This window comes from Euprymna scolopes, chromosome 41 (assembly GCF_053919585.1).
Source record: "Euprymna scolopes isolate OS-2025 chromosome 41, ASM5391958v1, whole genome shotgun sequence".
Classification (NCBI taxonomy): Eukaryota; Metazoa; Mollusca; class Cephalopoda; order Sepiida; family Sepiolidae; genus Euprymna; species Euprymna scolopes.
In genome coordinates, this window is record NC_136522.1 from 35,048,336 (window position 1) to 35,071,090 (window position 22,755).

General features: G+C 33.8%; 1 protein-coding gene across 4 annotated transcripts in view; it reads left to right on the forward strand.

Moving 5' to 3' along the window:
- The window catches only part of LOC145266469 (endoplasmic reticulum-Golgi intermediate compartment protein 2-like), a 63,905-nt gene that overhangs the window by 12,030 nt on the left and 29,120 nt on the right, over window positions 1-22,755 (forward strand). For 2 of the 4 annotated variants that reach the window (XM_080122155.1, XM_080122157.1), the window contains exons 2-3: window positions 15,601-15,754; window positions 19,223-19,331. In XM_080122155.1, coding sequence (XP_079978281.1) covers window positions 15,640-15,754; window positions 19,223-19,331 — 224 coding nt within the window. In that variant the 5' untranslated portion in view covers window positions 15,601-15,639. Of the gene's footprint in view, window positions 1-4,972; window positions 5,867-15,600; window positions 15,755-19,222; window positions 19,332-22,755 lie in introns of all 4 variants that reach the window. The other 2 variants (XM_080122156.1, XM_080122158.1) reach the window with 2 other exon arrangements.

Genomic DNA, 22,755 nt, shown 5'->3' on the forward strand with positions numbered 1-22,755 from the left:
TTGATGTACGTGTTCCATTTCAGATCAGGAGTAAAGGTCAAACCCAGAAGCTTGTCAAAACACGGGGCCTCACCCAGACGAGAGCCATCCATCACAATTGATGCCAGATGGGGATCAGAGCGTTGATGATGTAAGGATAGCAGTTTGGTTTTGGATGCATTAAAGGTAACCAGCCGCCTCTTCCCCCACTGAACCACGCGCTCGAGATCAGAGGAGAGAGAATCAGAGAGAACTTTGTCATTTACAGCCTTTGATGTGTTGCTGTAGATGGTCGTGTCATCAGCATAGATGTCAACGAATGATTTAAGTATGTGTTTAGGGAGGTCATTGATGTAGATCAGGAAGAGAGTTGGCCCCAGGATTGACCCCTGAGGGACTCCAGCATTTATATTGCAGGCCTCCGATTTTTGTCCATCTACCACTACTCTTATGAGCCTATCGGAGAGAAATGATTTAATTATTGAGAAAACATTTCCAGTTATACCGTAGCTGGAAATCTTGTGAAGTAGACCCTTAGGGAGCCCCTCACCAATAATATCCCTTACGGATCCCCTCACTAGCACCCGATATAATGCCTTTCGGGACAACAGCAGAGCGTTGGAGAGGCTTTCCTTAACTCTTAAAAGGAACTTCAGCGTGCGCCGGCACTCGCGGTAGAAGGGGCATTCACCTCGGGGCAACATTTATGCCTCCCCCTCGGATTCATGCACCCCTCTCAAAGCCGGAAAGGCTTTCTTGGTGTCCTCCATCCAGAGGGCACCGTCTTCCCTATCCTGTGTGCACATTCGATCTAGGTAGTAGAGCCGTAGTGTGTGGAGCCGAATCTCCACGTTTGGCATACCTAGACCGCCTTCAGACATCACGACAGACCATAGGGGCCCTTCCAAGCCATAAAAAGTTGAAAAGAGCCCTCTGCAGTGTATCTGACGGGATTGGAAGCACTGATAGATGATAAATAAAGATTGGATTGATGTGGGTATTACACACCTCCACTCTCCCCTTTAATGAAAGGTTTCTACTGATCCACAGAGCAGCTGCGGATTGGACCGCTTTCAGAACCTCCGACCAATTTTTTTCCAGCTGGAGGTCAGGACCAAACCAGACGCCGAGTATCTTGCAAGGCCTGTCACTCCAACTAAAGGGCCCCTGAAGGGACATACCCCTCCAGGCACCGATGTGCAAACCTGAAGACTTGTCGCAGTTAATTTTGGCCCCTGTTACCGTTTCATACAATCTGATTTCTACACCGACGACACTAATCTCAGCACTGCTCGTTACAAGCACAGTTACGTCGTCGACATAGGCAGAGTACTTTACCTGGGCATCCGTACCTGGCAAAGTGATTCCGCGTAGGACCAGGTTCACCCTTAGCTTGCGCAAAAATGGCTCTATTGCGAGCACGTACAGCATGGGTGATAACGGGCACCCTTGACGAATTGATCGTGACAAACTGAAGGGTCTCGACCTCCTCCCATTTACTTCTACCATCACCGCGGTGTTAGCATAGAGAAGATGAACCCATGCGCGAAATTGTGGGCCAAAACCGGCCACTGATAAAACAACCCCCAAGTACCGATGGTCAACCCTATCGAAGGTTTTGGACTGATCTAAATTGATCAGCGCGGCCTCAGTGTCGACTTTTTCTATCATCAGGCGTATCGTGTGCAAGTTATCCTGGATTGTCCTGCCCTTCACGGCACACGTTTGCTCGGGGTTAATAAGACGAGCCAGGACAAGTTGCAGACGATTTGCGAGAATCTTGGCCAAAATCTTTAACTCCGCGTTAAGCATCGTTAAGGGCCTGAATTACCTAACCCATCCCCACCATCTTTGCTTTTATGAACAAGTTTTATCACACCCATGGTAAAGTACTTGGGGATTGAGCCGTTCCTAAACCATGAGTTAAATAAAACCGTCAGCAAAGGGACAAAGATGTGCGACAACCTCAAATACACTTCGTAGGGCAGACCATATTAAGGCCATATTAAGGCCGACCCGCTTTAAGGCTTCAATGACTTCATCTTCCGTTATGCCACGAAAGACAAGAAAAGTCAGCCAAATAGGTGTCGAACTGTTCTAATGACAGACCGGGTTCCATGGTTTGTGGTCACGGTAGGCCCGTCTGGCAATGTGACACGAGCGATGTGCCTATCAGCCGCTTGCCTTAGCTCCTCTGCACGCAGTTCAGCGGCCATGTTTGTTGCTTCCTGGGGCATTCTTTTAAACCTAGCCCTAATCGCTAAAGCTTGATGCTCCTTTTCAGTAAGGGAGGCAAGCTGAGCCTTAATTAAATTAACGCTAGCACTATCCCCCTCCTCCACCGTCCGATCTAATCTAGATTCTAGTGTCGCTTTAGCTGCTCTAGAATCTAGGTTGAGTCTTTTGCTAAAGTTGGCAGAAAAGGACCTAATGGCTTCCTTAATTTTTACCCACCACTTATTCCCAATAATTGCCCCCATCAATTCCCACTGTATGGTTAGTAATAGCCCTTCCCAGAAACGCTTCACGTCGAATAACATGTTGAGCTTCCAGTAACCGGCTAATCTAGGCTTAGGTCTATCTAAGTTTACCCGTACACAGACAAGTCTGTGATCCGAGTAAACTATATTGTGGAAACTTGGCCAATTCAATACTCCTACATCGACTCTCCTAACTAAGAACCGGTCGATATAGTTCGAGAGCTGTACCGGACCGGAGCCGCGTCTACCTGTCCAAGACCACACTAAGTCTCGGGGCTTTTCATTTTGGAATTTGTCGATAAGATCAAACTTATCCACAAATTCACAAAATAAAACAGCATCCTGATCTCTGTTAGTTCCCCTAGAAGGTAACCCAAATCGATCTAACTCAGGATCCAGGACCGTATTCCAGTCTCCCGCTAAGATAACCATTCGAGAAGTATCCATGAAGTGCTCGATTCACCGAAAAAAGGCAGCCAGCTCAACGTGACTATTGGGCGCATAAACCCCAATAAGACGGAATGCCCTGCCCTTTATGGTAACATCCAAAACGCATAGTCTTTCCTCCGGATCCATGTAGCACGGGTCACACGACGCATCTAGGGACCTTTTAACTAGCCAGGAGATCCCTCTAGAGTGAGAATTATAGTACACTGAATAATCCTTAAAGGTCTTAGACAGCGCACATAAATGGTCACCAGGAATAAAATGGGTTTCTTGCACACAGCAAATATCCACTCTGAGGTGCTGCAGGTCCAAACTCAAGTGCCATTTTAACGAGTCGGCCCTTAGCCCTCGGACATTTACACTAGCAAGCTTGAGATCCATGATTGTGCCTTAGGGTTGAGAACCAGAAACGAACATCGCAGTCGTGAGCATGCCGACCGCTCTCGTGAGGGAATAGGTACCCATCGCAGTATCGATGAGTCCATCACAAGAGATACCGCTGACATGCAGAGGATAGGTTAGTTTGGCTATCCTATACAGGGAGGGGTGCATTTTTATCGGGACCCTCCCAACACAACATTTTTTAAGATTTTTTATATCAGAGTCTTTGAATATAGCTAGGGGAGGGGAAAGATTGAATCACTTATTTGCCTCCTCCAGCATTTGCCATAGATCTTTGGCTTCTTCTTTTTTTCTGATTACAGTTAAGACATGTTTTGCTTTGGGGAAATTGGTGGGGATGTCTATTAGTTTCCCCCTACCTCCCTGAAATCAATTAATTTGGTGAGGTCTGCACCTTTGAAGTTTTTGTTGTTGTTTATGGCTGCTGTGTTCAGTATGTATATATCTTTTCCAGGGAGGTAGAGGGTTTTTTTCTTTTGTTCAAGTGAAGGGGTGGTGTCCATGGTAGTGTGTGCGTTAGTAGGGTTAGTGGGTTTTTTTTTCAGGAGATGCAGGAGGAGTATTGTGAGGGGACTTAGAGGTGGCTGGAACAGGAGTGGAGGATTTATGTTTCTTAAGGGGGCTTAGTGGTATTAGTTTCGGCATTTTGGGGAAGACAGGAGTTGTGACTGGAGGAGGCATTTTGCAAGGGGAAGGAGTTTTGGATGTTGTGGGAGACTGCGTGATGGGGTTAGTGATTATTCTTTGTTTAGGTGAAGGTGGCTTGCATGGGGATTGGGGTGTTTTTTTTTAACGTCCAGTTTTTTTTTAAGATTGACAATCTCAATATATTCATCCCTTCCGGGGTCGTGTTCAAGCATCACTGTTTTTCTCATCTGGTCGAGGGATATGCGTCCAGGGGTCTTTTTCCCAGGGGCGATCTGCCAGGGTTCTCCTCTGAGGGTCTCATCAGTGGGGTTGGTCGCTTTGATGGTAGGTTGGCTGGGAACACTTTGTGGTGTGTTGGTTCCCAAGTGCTGGCCTATTATTATCTTGGAGTTTGGTGTGGGTCTTTTGATGGTGCACTCGGACGTAAGGTGTCCGATTTTGCTGCAGTTCCAGCAGGTGAGTCTCCTGCCGGCAACTATGATAGGGAGCTTTTCGTCTCCTACCTCAAGGAAGAAAGGGATGTTCAGAAAATCTTCCCTGTTCAGAAGAATGTGGAAAGCCCACACACCGTGGAATTCGTCTACCTCTACGTGGACCATTTCTCCAAATTTTAGAAAAAAGGCGCTGAGGTGTTCGCTGTCGATATAGTGTGGAAGACAGAAACTGTGGTGCGTCTTTTGCCCAAATATTCTCAGTATAAGTTGTTGATGATTTCCTTTTGGGAAATAGTGAGGCACTCTTGTGAGGAGTTGAAGAGTGCGCTCCATATGTTGTATCCCTTGCACTTAATGGCACGTAAGGGTCTTAGTCCTGCATTGGCCAGAAGGTTTATGATGATGTCAACGGATTCTCTTATCACCTTCTTCGTCTTCCTATCCACTACGAATAATGTTGGCATCTTTTCTTAATTTCTTCCAATTTCGGGATGTTTATGATGAGTTCTGTATTGGTAACTTGATCCAGGCATTGTTTTGCCTTCTCAATGAATTTGTTAACGTCGATGTCTATTTTTGTAGGTTTGGTCCACGGGTTCGGTGTAGCAGCTGCGATGTTCTCCGTCTCCATGGTGACGACAACAGGCGTCTGGCTCGCGGAAGCGGCCATAGCCGAACCGTTAAAACAAACAGTTCAAAAACTGTTAAAAATAACAGTAGAAAAAGTAGGAAGAGAAAGTGTCGCGTAAAAAAAAAATGGCGTTGATGAAAAAAATAAAAGAAGAGACAGAAAGGAGAGAAATCGCTTATTGTATAACACTCAGCACAGAATCAAAAGACGCAGTGATGGGGTATGATCCCACACAGTCGGACGATTCTATTTATAAACGATGTTGCTAGGAATTGACGAATCGAATTCACGTTCTGCTACCAACCAATCAGAAACCAGAATTGCTGCATAAATATTAAACCTTTTCTGTACCAATTTCACATGTTTTCTCCGTCTCGACACGGTAAGAATATTTTGCTCTGTGGAACTGTCTACTGCAAACAAGTCACCTCTCAGGACTTGTGTGTAACAACGAACCATCAGAAACTGTTCTGTCTACTGCAAACCAGTCACCTCTCAAGACTTGTTTAGAACAATGAACCATCGGAAACTGTTCTGAAAGTAAATATGGCTTACACTTCTAGAGATATTTAAATACTTTGTTTTTTCAGTAAGTGAAACTTTTATCACCTCTATGTTAGACATCTTTTAATTTTTGAAGTCACCCTCCCTTTACTTGAGACTACTGCCTGTTATAAAAATAAGTTCTCAATATATGTAGTAGGGAGATTGGTGAAGATAAAAAGCAATAAAAAATTATTTAAAAAAAATATTAAAATCGTTTTGCCAGTTGAGTTTGAGTTGGAACAGATAAGACACGAAAATTCATGCTACAAGATTGACATTTTGCCAGTCACCATAAAAATGTAAGTTCTGTTTTCATTAATTTTGTGTAGAATTTTAGTAGAGATTTTTATTCAAATGGTGAACCTGTAGGAGCGTCACTCCTACTAAAAATATGTTTCTGTTTGGTTTCTTGCTATTTTTCAGTGGATTATTATTGAATGGACACTTATATGCAAGATTATTAAAGCAAAAAAAAATTAAATGTTAATATTTCGACATTTGTAAGGGGTGCTCACTTTTTAGTTACGACGTTATAGTAAATCGATACCTTATTTTGTAAACACGGAAATTAATTTGTTTCCTTTGCCTATTTTTTGTACTTATGTATTTTAGGTACTGTGCTGAAATAACATTATTATTTCGAAAGCCATTCTTAACATGGAGAGGGGAGGATATTTTGTAGGGACCTCCAAACGTTTGTGAAGAATTTTGTACATAATCCTGTGACGTCAGACTTGTGTTTTACTTTACGAAATATGAAACGGCAGAAGCGACTTAATACTTTTTTTAAAAACCTTTGTTTATCTTCTTCAAACGGCAACTAATAAATAATCTTTTTGTTAGGTTTTAAGTTTTACACAGTTTACTGATTAGTAATATTATAAACATTTATATATTAACTATAAAATACGGTTTTACTAAATATTTACGACTGTTCCTTTGGTTAATTATGGGTTTCCATACTTTATCTGGTAAAAAGGGACAAACTAGAAACCGTAGTGATATTTGAAATAGTTTATTTTTCGCACAATAATATTTTTCAATCGTCTTTAATCTTGCGATGAAATAGATGGCAAGAGTCATGTTTATATTATAAATTAATATTAAAATAAAATTTAAACAGTTTTTTTTTTTTTTTTTAATCTATGTTGTGACGGAACATTTTGAAATAATGGAGTTTTAATCTTTAAAAAATTAATCAGCATTTAGGAAGTTTTTTTACTTTGCAATTCAATGTGAGAAAAAAACGTTATTTTAAAAAAGGATATAATATTAAATTAATATTAATTTTTTAATTCCAAATTCAAGGTAAGTTTTTGTCCAATTTGTGCATTTAAAATGTAAAAAAATAAATATATTGTATTTATTGGAACTCTTATCTTTCATAATAAATAGTAATTTCGATCGATTTAAATATATTTCATTAAAATTTTGAAAAAAATAAATATAGAGGTGGGGACACACACTAAAAAATATTTCTCCTCATATATTTTACGGAAATTTCATTGTATATATAATTTCATTCTAAAATGGATAAGTATCGAAAACTTCAGGAAAATCTGACCATTAGTTGATTTTCACTAGATTTATTAAACACAGGTGTGTTTCACGTTCGGAATGCTTACTACATGGGAACATTGTTTTAAAGCATTATTTATGTAAACATGAATTTTTGTCTCGCATTTTTAATTTCGTACGCTGAAAAAGAAAATGGAAAAATTATTACTTGTTTATTATGCTTTTTTTTTTTTTTCTTTCTAAATCTACAGTGGAATTTATTAAAACTTTCCATGCAGGCCTTCAAAAATTGAAGAAGCATAATTTCATTGCCAAAGCACAATCAAAATTTTTTTTTGATAGAAAAGGTTTTTTAAAGTTTGAAGTCTTAGCAATAGCAGATTTTTCGGAGAATTATTAATTTATTTTGCAAGATTCAGCTCAAGGATTCTACTGGAATAATGATCAAGCTATATTGCACCCATTCCTCTGCTACTATAGAAATAGAATTGACCTTGAGCATATTAATTTTGTTATGATATCTGATTGTTTTAAGCATGATGCAGTAGCTGTCCATTTGTTTCAAAGAAAGGTTATAGAAAAATTAAAAGAAATTATAAATTTTAATGTACAAAAAAATGATATATTTTTCTGATGGGGCTGTTACACATTATAAAAATTTTAAAAGCTTTATAAATCTGTGCAACCATAAATCTGATTTTGGTATTGATGCAGAGTGGCACTTTTTTGCTACTTCTCATGGGAAAGGACCATGTGATGGGTTAGGTGGCACTGTAAAAAGGTTAGCAGCAAAAGCTAGCCTGCAGCAGCCCTATAATGAACAAATAATGACGCCAAGGCAGCTGTATTTTCGTGCAATAAAAAATATTTCTGGAATACATTTCTTATATTCCTCAACTGCGGAATGGACAAAGGAAGCAAACATCTTAGAAGACAGATTTAACAATTCCTCCACGATTATAGGAAAAACACAAAAATTACATACTTTCGTTCCTGTCTCTCAGGAAATAAAAACAGTGTCAACACAAAAGGAAGAGTAGTTCGAATCACAAAACGGAACAATATGGAGTTCGAAGACATTAACGGATATGTGACAGCACTTTATGAGAGGAATTGGTGGTTAGGATGTGTACTTGACAAAACTCCAGATAATGGTGAGGTGAAAGTGACATTTTTACAACCAAATGGACCCTTTCCATTTGTTCAATTTTGAAATATTCTGATATTCTTAGCTCAGTTGATCCAATAACTGAAACAGGAATATCTTATAAACTTTCAAAAAATGAGATGAAAAATGCATCATATATTTTAGAAAGAAAGATTATGAAAGAAAAATCTAAATAAATACTTTAATATTCATTATTATAAAAATGTTTCAGTAAAACAGATTTTTCATTTTGAAATGTATCCTAATGAACACATGTTGATTTCTTGTGTATATAGTGTATACTTAAGACTTCTAAAAATGTCAAAGAAACTGTTTAACATCGCAATCAAATGTTGTTTATTCTTTTGATACTATAACCTAATTAAATCTCAACGCACTTTTTAGAAATTTTTATTACATCACTTTCTGTATCAAAATCTGTGTTGTATCAGAAAAGTATGAAAGTCATAAAACAGCTTGACAACACAACCAGAATTTGCATAAAATTCAACATGACAAGAATTTTTAAGAACATGTATTTTAAACATTTTTCATTGAAAATATTTACCAATAAACAACAAATTGCCTTTTAGTAGATTTAGAATATTAATCATTGAGAAAGATTTGTTCACCATTAAGATCACATATGTTTTATCATATAATTTAATAAACCCTTAACACCTTTCAAAATTCTTTTTTTTATTATATATCACTTTTGCCATAACAAAATCTGTGGTGCATTAAAAAAACTGTTTATGCACTTTTTGAACCACACTATTTTTCAAATTTTATTTTCAGCTTAATTTAAAGTTTTACAATATGTTCTTTTTTATTATTAAATTGTTATGTGAAAGTACACATTAGTTACAAAGCACCCTCCTCTCCACATGTTAAGAATGGCTTCCGAAATAACGTTATTATTTCAGCATGGTTCAAAAAGTGCACAAGTACCAAAAAACAAATAAAAAAAAATCAGTTTAATCAACAGAATTTTTTTTTTTTACTTTTTAACCATGATCTTTATATAAATCTTATTCAGCATCAAAATAGCTTTGCAAAGATATAAAACTTGACCATATTGGGAAATATCAAAATGTTTTATATGAAGTCGCAGGTACTAGATTCTGCCATTTTGAATTTGCCTACTTCTTTAAAACGCTTGTGTTAGGGAAAGGCTCAACACGAAATTTGGAACATATATTGTTATAAGATAGACAAATCTTCTGTCAAAATTTAAAAGAAATTGAAAGAACGGTTTTTGAGATAATTCAGGTTAAAAGTTAAGGTCAAGGTCAACTTTTTAAATTTAACTTGGAAAAAAAATATTCCCAGATAAAATTATAGATCTATCCAAGTACTTTAAAATGATATATGAATGAACTTTGTAGGCCCATAAACAACAGAGATATCGTCTTTTAAAGTTGGTCACTTCTTCATAAAAATTCACATTTTTTAAAAAGGTCAAGGTCATATCTCAGAAATCCCTTGACCTTGAGATGTTTAACAGGTGCCATTCAATTCCTTTCATGGAGATTTATAAGTGTAGCAAATTTGAAAAAAATCCGTGTCAGACATGGTTTGCCCCCACCCCCCAATTTGTCTATTTGACATGGAATGAGCTATATATATATATTTATATATATATATATATATATATTTATATATTTATATATATATATATTTATATATATATATATATATATAAAGTGAAGAACGGTTCCTATCAAACTCTTCTTACAATTTTTAGTCTACAGACTTAAAACTGTATATATAAGGGATTTGGATCTGTGAAACAAATTCGATTTGGTCTTTAGCCGGTAAAATAGCTACTAAGGGGTCAAAATTAAAAAAATTTGAACTTGGCAGGTACAAGTCTGCTTAAAGTGCTCTTCTATGCATGCATAACTATACGTTAAAGTCTGTTCATTTTTAACTCTGATGATATCTCAAATGGTAACGACTATAGCTGGAGTTCTAAATGTTTTCTTATCGATTCTAGCTGATCACATACTTTTGTTTTTACTTTTGAAATCACTACTATATATTGGTTGCACTATAATAACCAAGAGTATGGCTCTATAATAATAAATATGAAATTTGCATAAATGAAAATATCTTATTTAAAGCGAATTTTATGATTGGGCAACGCCGGGCAGCCTGCTAGTATATATATATATATATAAAGTAGAACCCCGGGATACAGTGGCTCTAGGATACGTTTTTTCAGGTTACTATGTGGAATACAATGTTTTTCCGGACCCTGATTACATTATTTGCCGCGCTTTACGGTGTTATTTATAATGTTATTTGATTCTATACTGTACTGTATTTTGTTACTAATTTTTTAATGCTGTATCTCGGGGTTCTACTGTGTGTGTATATGTGTGTGTGTGTGACCTTGTGTGCGTCTGCAGAATGATCTCTAGCCAACTACTCTGTCAATTTTGACAGTAATTTGGTAGAGACCTTTCCGCATACACACACAATGTCACTTAATAATAAGGTCACAACTAGAATGTTGTTTCTTTTTTTTTTCTTTGAAATATTGATACATGTCAAAATTGATATTCACGGGAAAAGCATAATTTCACTCCATTCGTTCTTTTTTACTTAAAAGCTAAAAAAAAATTCTAAATAAGGTTATGTTATTATGCTGTTACAGAATGAAAGGTAGTTGCACAAAAAGAAAAGCAGATTTCAGAAATAAAAATAAAACTGCAAAATATTTGACTTTTTTTTTTTACATTGTTGCATTGTATTTTTCAAAATATAAATGTTAACTTTTATTTTATTTGTAAGATATATATTAATACTAGACTACCCGTTGGGTCAGTGTGTTAGCTATGGAATTCATGTGTGAGCGTGACATTTGTGATGTAAAAAAAATAGTTTTTTTTGACATAACAGAAACATTTCTATGAAAGTATATTAAAATGAAAAAAGAATATAGATAGATTTCTATGAGTTGTTCTGTTTATTATAATTGATTATTTTTGAAAAAAAAAAAATTACAGTTACTGAATTATAAGTGGCTGGCCATACTTATAGGTAAATGTGCACTGAACAGATACCACAATACTTATAGTTAAATTCAAATTTTGATATATCTGCTTCTTTTTTTTTTTTTTACATCGTTCATTGCTGTATTACATTTAAGTTATTTTAAACCCCACTCTTCCCATGTTAAATAATAATTTCGAAATAACGTTAACATTTCAGTGTGCAGGTTATGCACACATGCGCAACCGGATGTCGTAAACCGGAAAGTGGGTTACATACATCGTTACAAGGTCATTTGAGTTTTATAATTATATAGATATATGTTAAAAAATATATTTTTTGTTTCGATGCTGTCACATGGAATTAATTTCCTTTGTCGTCAGTCTCGTACAGCAGTTATATCTAATTAAATTAAAAGCTTTTAGTGTTGATGTATTTACCTGCTAGTGAGGAATGCATAATCCAAGGGATTCAGTTTTTGGAGGGCAAGTGTGTATGAGGAGTTAAAGAAAACACAAGAATAATGATTAAGAAAAGCATGTGTTCACAAAAATATTTTCTTAATAAAAGATGGCTTACAAAGTTTGAAACCAAAAGAATACTTGTTTTGAGAGATGTGTATTCAAAACAAGGGTTTGGTGTCGCTAAGGATGTTTGGAGGTTCAAGGATGTGAAACTTGGATAAACAAAGTTCAAATCTAACACAAGTAGGCAATTTGCTGAATTAATGATGAAAGTTGTTGACAAGTGCTATGAAATTCACAGGAATGAACGGCCATGATTAACTGAAAATAAGGTTTCTGAAGTTGCTTTATCTTTTAATAAACTTTTTAGGAGAATGTTATCAATGAAAATCATGATTCAATCAAGAAAATGGGATTTAGGGGTCAGCTTCAAAATATTTCAAAACTTTTGATAATTTTAAAACTAATCATCTTTGATAAATTTATTTTTTAAACATCCAATTTTTTCATATAGAAAAATCTAAAATTAAACTCTTTTGTTTGGTAATAGTTAAAAAATAAATGAATTACTTTGTGACTTGCAAAATGTGAAGAGAATTTGGAGGCATTTAAACTGTTGTATATAAAGTCATTTATTCTTTACAAATTCTCATTACATTAACAGATTAAAAATTTTAGAAGCAACTAATCATTGAATTTATAAATTAAAACACTGTTTCTTTATTCATTTTAAATAAGGGGCATATTGCGACTGAGATGCAAGGCAGCTACTTTGAATTAGGGGCCATACCTACAGGAGCATATTAGGTGGGGAGTTGTGCAGTGATATGTTTGTTCAACTGACATTTAAATTTCTGCATGTTAGCACAGTTAGAAAAACAGGGAGTAGGGAGGAAATTCTAAAGGCAGAAAATAAGTAATTAGGGTAGAAAGCTTTCCAGCATCTTGAGATCTCTACAGTGAGGGGGTGGGATCTTGCTGCTGGTTGCGTTCCTCAAGGTATTTATGTTGAGGAGGCACCAGTGCATCAAGTTTGTCGAAAAAAAGAAAAGAAAAAATTGAGTAGATATGAATTAATCTCAGAAATAAATTGAAGAAAATTTTTCATATAGATTTTGGATTTCTGTAAAAGATGGAAATTCCCATAGTCGATCAGAACTTATGCATTTTGGGACCAATTTTCAATTTTGTAAATCCTCTCTATCTGGCCCAAAATATGCCCCTATTTTCTAAGATGCAACCATAAATCGTACTCTACATGAATCCTTGATGTAGCTTTCACAGTACCAGGATACCAGGAATCCTGATAAGCAACAGCTATATATTCACCAGTTGATGGTAATTTTTTGTCATTTCTATTCTGTTGTTTTATGCAAACAAAGAAATAAAACAGTAATTTTTTACCTTGTTTCCATCTTAACATTTAAAATCATTACTTTTTTGGGGTATGCTGAAAACAAATATCGTATTTAAATTTTCTGCAAATAAGTAGTTTTCCAGATATTAAGCAATGCCATTTCTTATGTTATCGCTGGTGGCCATCTTGGTATGTGCAAGCACGCAAACCTAACCCCAAGAAACTATGCACGAACATGTACCAAGATGGCCACTAGCAATAACATAAGAAATTACATTGCTTCATATCCGAAAAGCTATTTATTTGCAGAAAATTTAAATGCGATACTCGTTTTCAGTATAACCGAACACCTTAAAAGCTAATAAGTAGTTTTCCAGACATTAAGCAATGTCATTTCTTATGTTATCGCTGGTGGCCATCTTGGTACACACGAGTGTGCAAACACAATCTCGAGAAACTATGCACAAATGCGCGTGTCAAGATGGTCACCAGCAATAGCATAAGATGTGATTTGCTTAATATCCGGAAAGCTACTTATTTGCGGAAAATTTAAGTGCAATATTTGTTTTCAGCATGACCAAAAACCTTAAGAGGTAGTCATTTTAAAGAAAAATGTTAAGGTGGAAACAAGGTAAAAATTTACAAAATGCATCACAATGAAATTCTTTATCGAACCGCCTAATTATTTTTATTATTTAGATATCTTCAGTTAAAAAAAAACGGGTTTGTTTTACAGATTCGAAAAAATGGTCTTGACAATGAGTCAAAAATAAATTCAAGTTTCATGATATATTTTATTTAATTGTTAGGTGAAAGTACAGAATAATTAACAAAACACCTTTCCTTCCCCATGTTAAGAATGGGTTTCTAAATGTTATTATTTCAGTATGGTAGCATAAGTGCACAAGTACCTTTTATTTTATTATATATTTGTTTTGGTTTTTTTACCACTAAAAAACAAACGCATGTACTTAGTACATTTTATTGTTTTTTTAACGCTTTTAGTACATGTGTACTACAAGCGTTAAAAGCAACAAAATAGTATTGTTTGGAAATCAAATTTGAAAAACTTGATGATTTTTTTAAATTGACAAACCCAGAATAAAAAATGAAACTTTTTTTTTCCTGCTTTCGTTTTGAAAGCAGAAAAAGTTTTCTATTTTTAAAAGAATACAAAATATGCTGACAGCAGTCACTGGCGCATAGCTAACCATCGCTGTCATCATTTTCCTTTAAGCGATTTGAATTTCTATAAAGAATAACATTTTAAAGAAATTTCTGCACAATTACTAATTATCAAATATTTGCATATCATACATGAAAATAATTCTGAAACATATGAAAATGGATGATATATAGCAATTTATCTTATCAATTTTGAAATATTCTTCGTCAACTTTGCTCGGTCGTAACTTTGCTTCCTGTCGTCATAAAAATCAAAATCAAACACAAGTAGAGATGGACTTTTATGTTTATATAGCCTGTAAAATTTCAATCATATCTAATCAAATTTAACCCCATGCATATGTATCCAAACGTAATGTATAAAATGTAAACATTGGAAAAACTGTTTCCCTTTTTGCTGTCGTAATTTTTTATCATTTTTAACTTGGAACATAAAAATATTGAACGCATAAAAGAAAAATACATTAACATCGTTGGGATGCTTTTCTATTCTCTTTCCATCAATGTAATTATTTTAAAAATTGACCAACAAGATTGAAACATGGAGAGGTGCTGGTGTGATCGCAACAGTTAGGAGAGAAACTTCTGCCATTACTAACCAGTAGAATGTTATGACTGTCGATCAAGGGAAGAGTTTATCAGGCATATATACGCAACGTGACAATTTATGGAAGTGAAACATGGCCAGTGAAGGTTGCAAACATGCGTTGCATGAAGAGAAATATGAAAATGTAACGATAGAAAAAGTCAGAAAGGAATTGAACTTTACAATAGTGTCATTAATAGTGAATGTGATGTCATATCATTTCTTTTATGTCTTGAGGGAAAACTGATGATCACATCCACCTGAGTGAACCCTGAATCAAACAGATTTGTCTGATGATGAAACTCCTTGTCCTGTCATACCAGCTAGAAAATAGAGATTTGGCTATCACAACTTTTGTTAACCACATTTCACTTGACTTATGGCTTTTCAGAATGCAAACTCTGGACTTTTTTGCATCATGAGACAGCAGCAGATCCAGCTGCAATATAGAAGACTAGCCAATATGTGAGGATTTCCTGAGCCTTTCAGGGCTGAAGTCGGGAGATGGTGACAAGGGTCTCTGGTTAATTCTAAGTCAACTTTAGCACTGCCATCCAAGCCAAAGGTTCATTGATTGAAATCAACAGAACAACTCATGAAAACTGAAAGTTTGAAAAAAAATCTCAAATTTATTTTGACAACTAATCTTGCGAATATCTTCTGCATCATATATCTATTACTCTATTAGCAAAAACTAATTAATTGGATATTACATTTTTTATTTAAAATTTATCTTGAAAATACTTTTTCGAATATGTTTTTATCTTTTTTTACAGCTATAAATTTTATTTTGACCAACCTTGCATTTTATCAAAATGAGACGTCTCAACGTTGTGAACCGCAAAAATACCTTAAAGGTTGTAAAAGAGCTTGATGCCTTCCCTAAAGTTCCAGAAAGCTACAAAGAAACTACAGCTACTGGTGGAGGTGGTAAGCATTATTATTATTATTAGTGTTGGGACGATTCCTAAATTTTTTCCAATTGCAGGAAAATGTTGATTAACGATTCTGATTCCCGTGGAATTGTTGTTTTGAAATATACCATTATATAATCGAAAGTCTTTGCATAACAAAAAAATTTGCTACAGCGAAAAAGTGGAAATACAATTAAGGGAATTCAAAAATGATTTGATTTTTTTCGTAAAATTTCTTTCATTGAAGATAAAAGTCAAAACAAATAGTTTAACCATAAATTAAACATGCACCATGAAATTAATAGCAACCACTTTCAGGGGTTATTTTATATATTATAAAATATAAAGAAAACGTAAGTCATGATTAATTCAACAAAAATACAATAACATCAAATTTCAAGGTGAATAACATGTTTTTTTTTATTTTTTATTTTTTTTTTTTTTTACACAGTGATCACCACTTATCCAGACCCGGAAGCCACTCAGGGATAAGGGTTATTGCAAGTACATTACGTTAGTGTGAAGATTTGATGAAGTGTTTACTTAAGGGGGCGGTTCATTAGGAATTTGTTAACATTGGACTTGAAGACATCCAAGTTGTAGTCCGGTGGGAAGCAGGCACAGAACAGAGTTCCACAGGTGTGCAGTTCTAAGAAAGAAGCTTTGTTCATGGAATCCGCGTTTTGATTTAGGCACAGATATAGAGTGGGGGAAATTTTTGCCGAAGTCATTATGATTAGAATGTTAGATGAAAGTCCTTCGTGGAATTAATAAGATTACATGTGTGAAAATAATGTCCTTATTTCAAGGTTTGTGTTTTAACTGGCGAAGTTCGCCTTATTCAAAAGTCCCATGAGGAAAGTAATTCGTGAGGAAATTCGTTTATCTTTTGATATTCATTTATTTTTTATTTTCTCAATATCTTCGATAAGTCTTTAAAATTGAACATTTTTTTTTTTTTTTGCAGCTTCAATCGCTAACTGATTTTTATTCCACTTTCTAGAATACTACTTCTTAATGAAATTTAAAAATAACTAAATCTTTGATTAATTTTTAGCCTTTTTATAATCAATCATCTCTAATTATTTCTATTTATTTGACTTTTTAAAAAATATTTTTAACAATAACAATGTTATTTTTTAAATCTAAATAAATTGTTTTTTTTCTATATTTATTTTTATTATAAAATTATATACTTATCGTCCTTTAATGTTTATTCTTATTTAATGTTTTAATTTACCTTTTTATTTCTATATAAAAAAGTAAATTTTTGGTAATTGTTTATTTCTTTATAAAAAAGTAAATTTTTGGTAATTGTTTATTTCTTTATAAAAAAGTAAATTTTTGGTAATTGTTTATTTCTTTATAAAAAAGTAAATTTTTGGTAATTGTTTATTTCTTTATAAAAAAGTAAATTTTTGGTAATTGTTCATTTCTTTTATAAAATAAAAGTCATTTATTGAACTTTTGAAATCGTCTCCGCCTTAATGCTGTTTGTGACACCCTTTTTATTTTGTTAGGGGGTTGGGAAACATTTACCTATGCTCACATCACGACTGTGATACCAGGTATCAGTGAATGTCATCTAAGCCCTTAGAGTCCTTCAGTCTGAGTGACTAGCTAATTTCCAAAGTTAGGGTTCAAAGGATTTTTTTTTAATAAATTTTTCACATTTTTTTTTTGTTTTTGTTGTTCAAAGAAGTTCCAAAAGAAATGTTTAATTGCTTCATTTGTAGAATATTTTAATGAAATGTAAATTTCTAAAAAAGAAAAAAAATTAATTCACTTACTGCATTTATTTAACAGATAGCAAAATGATTGGCTTTTTTTTGTAGTTTTCGAAAGACCTTAAGCGGAACTGTCAGTCAGCATAATATGTAGTTCTAACGTTCTTGTTTTTGGATATTTCAAAAGAACCGATCGACTGTCAAAGTTTTGCGAACTGATACCACGTGATTAGTTTCACTTTAGTTTTAGAAGTATTTCCTGAAACAGCCTTCATTCAGAAAATAGAAAGTACATATATTGTTCTATTAAACCTTTTATTGTTTAAATAATTTGACTTTGCTTGCTTTATTTTAAAAAATATAAAGGTTGACAAGACATTTTTCATTCATTTACTAATGGAATAGTGTCTGCAAAAAAAAAGAACTTGCCAAAAGATAGCCCCCCCCCTCTTTTTTTAGTCACCAGTTGGAAAAACCACTGATTTTTAACACGGTTTACTCGCAATGAGAGCACTGTAAAATCTTTTTTCTCTAAGGGTTAAGTATTCATCAACTTTTTCATGGACTTGACCTAGTTAGGCTGTTTTATACATAAATAAACTTTGCTCACAAATGAAAACAATGTTACCTCGCAGCCTCTAAAGTTTCGCAACAGTGCAAAAAGATAACTAATCATGGGCCTCGAAGTTTCAAAACAGACAGACAGCGCCTATTCATGTGACGAAATAAGAAAACTCATTAAGATAAATAAAGATTACCTTTAAAGTAGTTAATAAAATTCTTTATCATATTAAATATGTTATGAAAAGTTTTATAACATTTTTCTCAAATTTTTGACAGCATTAATCTCATTTCAAACAAATAGTTCAACTTAAAAATATAAGAGAATCGTAATGAAAGAATCATAAATCTAAGGTATTTTTTAATGATGCGATTCTGATTCCCCCCAAAATACACGATTCTTACGATTCCAATTGCGATTAATCGTCCCATCACTAATTATTATTATTAAGAACTAGTTGTATCTTCCTGGCATTGCTGAGAAGTATTTTATTTAAAAAAATTTTTTTTTAGAATATAATTTTGAAGTGTGGAAGTTTTAACAATTTGTTGAAAAGTTCAAATGCTCAGTTCTGTGAGTAAGTATAAAAAAATGTTTTCATTTAAGTATTCATAACGCCTTATGAAAATTGAGGGTTTGATTGGAAAGGCATTATTCAATATGTTGTCGTACTAAAACTAACTTTGTAATCAAACAAAGCAAAGAAGTACCAAAACCATTATTTTAGAAGAAGCCTATGACAGACAGCATACAGATGGTGCCAATGAAATTGAAACACCTTGTCCAGAATATTTTAAATCTTAATATCAAGTGTGAAATCTCTGAAATGTTTAATGCGTTTAATGTGCAAAAAAGGTTTACAAATGGATGTTTACAATAATGTACCAATAAAAGAAAAAAATTAGGATCTGAGAATCAATGTAAAATCTGGTGGCATTTATGATTCTGAGGTTTTTAGTTGTATGTTATAAACAATTTTCAATAAATTTGTGTTTTGTTTCATTTTTTTTGCAATTGAAATTTAGGCTCAATTTTTTTCTCATTCCGATATCCCAAAATGTTCTGTTTTTCCAATTTGCATTTGAATTATTTATTTCAACACTAATTCATATGCATCCAGTCAGAGTGTCACAATGGTTTTAACAAATTTTTTATGACTATTTTATCCGTATGAATTTTCCGATTTTCTTTCCAGTATCCATCCTCACTTTCCTCATCATCATCATTCTCGTCATATCAGAAATAATCTATTACTCTGAATCGGAGCTGGAATTTGATTACATGGTTGATACAAATGTTGATGGGTAAGTTTTTTTGTAATCTTTCACATCTTCTAATATACAAAGTTGGTTTTATGGGGTTTTGCCATCAATAGTTTTCATCCTGGTTTGATAGTTTTTCTTGTTGCAAAAAAGAATATAATGCAATTTGGCTTAATCTCTTCTAGAAAATACTTCGTCTGGGCTGGGATCATTTTTTAAAGTATGCCATTTAAAAAATGTAAAAAAATAAGATCTAATTCTATACAGTTATTTTCCTTTGATTGGAGCAAAAAATATTTTTGGGAAAAAACTGGACTCCTGATACAAAATCTAAAAGTGCTAAGTGATTATCACAATAATAATAATTACAAATTCTGAGAGCAAGCTAGCCTTGTGGATTAAATAAAGGATTCCATTTGAAATTTCATATTCCTGTGTTTGACAAGTTTGAATAATAAAAACTGTTTCAACTTCAGTTGCTTTTCTCATCATTCACAAAGATTGTCCTTTCCCCTATTTTGTATAAAATTTAATGGATGTCGTCCTGCACCACCAACCTAACAAGTTTTTCATCGTTGCTTTTTTCCATGCTAATAACTTGCATGTACTAGCGCTTTGTCTTCAGAACTTTAGTGACAAACGCTGATGTTCTGAATATGTCAAAATGTCGATCATACATTTTTGTACAATGTTGCTTCATAGTTGAAGCCTGAATTTTACAATTTCTTTCTGCACTGATGCCAAAGCAGTCCGAAATTTCCTTATTTGTTCTGTGTGAATACAAGTAGAACTCTGTGTCTTCCTCGAAAATGAGGGTTAAAAATTGCCTGTAATTAATTCTTCTGCAATGAAAATAATTTTCATGAAGACGAGACTGACAAAATGATATACAAAAACTTGAGTTGAAAATTGTCAACAGATATCATCTGCATCCTGTCTATATCTTTGTTTATATATGTTGATTGTTTGTACTTCTAAACTAATTAACCAATCATTATGAATTTTGAAATGCTGCTGGTAGGCACAAGGTATCTAAATGTGCACAATATTAAATTACTTTAGCAACAGGGGTCATATGTGGGTGGAAGTCCTTCATGGAAATACAAATACCTCCAATTTTTGTAAAATTTTGACAATATACAATAAACATCAATTAATCAATATTTCCCAAATTTCAGTTTCTGTGGAATATTTTTTTTAGGCGATACAATATGGACACAATCTCTCATTTGAAATCTCTTACTTGTATATAAAAGGCACTCTTTGTGTGTGTGTGTGTGTGTGTTCAATCCTTATGGACTTGAAAACGACTAAGCTGATTTTTTTTTTTTTTTAATTTCACACAAATGTACTTTGTGTCTGGGAGTGTTTTAATTTCTGTATTGGAATACCTCCAATAAGTATTGATAATCAAAAATAATCTCATTAAAGAAGGAACAGTCCAAATTTGACTAAAGTTAACACTTTTATACAGCCTAACATCACAGATGCACTTGAAGTTTTATCACTGCATGGGTAGAAGGGCCTGGCATGTAAAATCAACAGTAAATTCTTTGATAAGACAGGAACACGTTTAAAGAAATGTTTTTGTTTAGAGCATAATTGAACCATGATATTTGACTTTTACATTTTGAACTTTAATTTGAGTCATTATATAGAAATAATTTCATAAAATATATTATATAGAAATAATTTCATAAAATATATTATATAGAAATAATTTCATAAAATATATTATATAGAAATAATTTCATAAAATATATTATATAGAAATAATTTCATAAAATATATTATATAGCAATAATTTCATAAAATATATTATATAGAAATAATTTCATAAAATATATAGAAATAATTTCATAAAATATATTATATAGAAATAATTTCATAAAATATATTATATAGAAATAATTTCATAAAATATATTATATAGAAATAATTTCATAAAATATATTATATAGAAATAATTTCATAAAATATATTATATAGAAATAATTTCATAAAATATATTATATAGCAATAATTTCATAAAATATATTATATAGAAATAATTTCATAAAATATATTATATAGAAATAATTTCATAAAATATATTATATAGAAATAATTTCATAAAATCAACAGGTTTTCTACAATGCAATGTAGACTAAGTCACTGCAAGAAGACATGTGATGTTCCTCTCAGTGCACCACACTGGGTTCCCAACTAGAGCAGGTGATTAATCAATTTGATTAATGCATGGGCGATTTCACCTATTTCAGTGACTAACAAAGTGTGGAAAATTTGTCCTCATTCAATCCTGGGCAACCTGGAGTCTCTCGGCTAGTATTCCATATTTGTATTAAATTAGATACAGATTAAACGAAGTTTCTTGGATTTCAATTAAGACCTCTTGAACTGGAATAAATTTTGCTCAAACTAAAAAAAAGTTTGGAGATAAACTTTTAACGATTTTAATAGTGATAAGTGAACAACATAAAATTAATTCAAAACTGTTTCAGGAATTAATTTTAAATCTATACTGGAACAAGTATTCCAATATACGAGGGGATGTGCAATAAGTAATGCCCCTGACCCACTTCCAGTTGTCTGATCTAGCATGTGCAATGATTTATATCTTTACGGGCTATGTGGCAAATTACAGCTCTGAACTAATTGTGGTTTCTGTTTTACAAATGTTTGAACTGAGTCAGGTGTGAAATGGAGCCTGTTGAATGTCGAGCAGTGATCCGGTTTTTGTATTTGAAAGGACGCACACCACAGGAGACTTTTGATGAAATGAAAGAAACTTATGGTGATAATGCCCTATCATATGACCTTGTAAAACGCTGGTATTGTGAATACAAACATGGCCGGAAGTCTGTGGAAACAGCTCCCAGACCTGGTCGCCCCCCCCCCTTCTGCCATTGAAGAGGCATCTGTCCATCAAGTTAAGGCTGCCATTTTGGAAGATCGGTGCATTACTATTCGCCAAATACCCCAAGATGTCAAGATTAGTACAGGGTCTGTGGAAACTATCATTCATGACCATTTGCATATGCATAAGGTGTCTGCCAGATGGATTTCCAGGTTGCTCACACCATTCCAGAAGCACGAACGCGTTGAGTGCTTGAGGATGAATTTGGTGATGTGCCAAGAAGATGAGTCAAAGTTTTTCAAAAGACTGATTACACATGATGAAACCTGGGTCCATCACTATGATCCAGAGACCAAAGCCCAGTCAATGCAGTGGAAGCACTTGGATTTACCACCTCCAAAGAAGGCAAGGGTGCAGCCCTCCGCTGGCAAGGTCATGCTCACAGTCTTCTGAATCCAAGACGGAGTAGTGATGACAGATTTCCTGGCAAAGGGTACCACAATTACAGGAGCCTATTATGCTTCACTTTTGAGGAAATTAAGGGAAGCTATCAAAATCAAGAGGCGGGGCAAGATCAGCAAAGGTACCCTCCTCCTGCAGGACAACGCT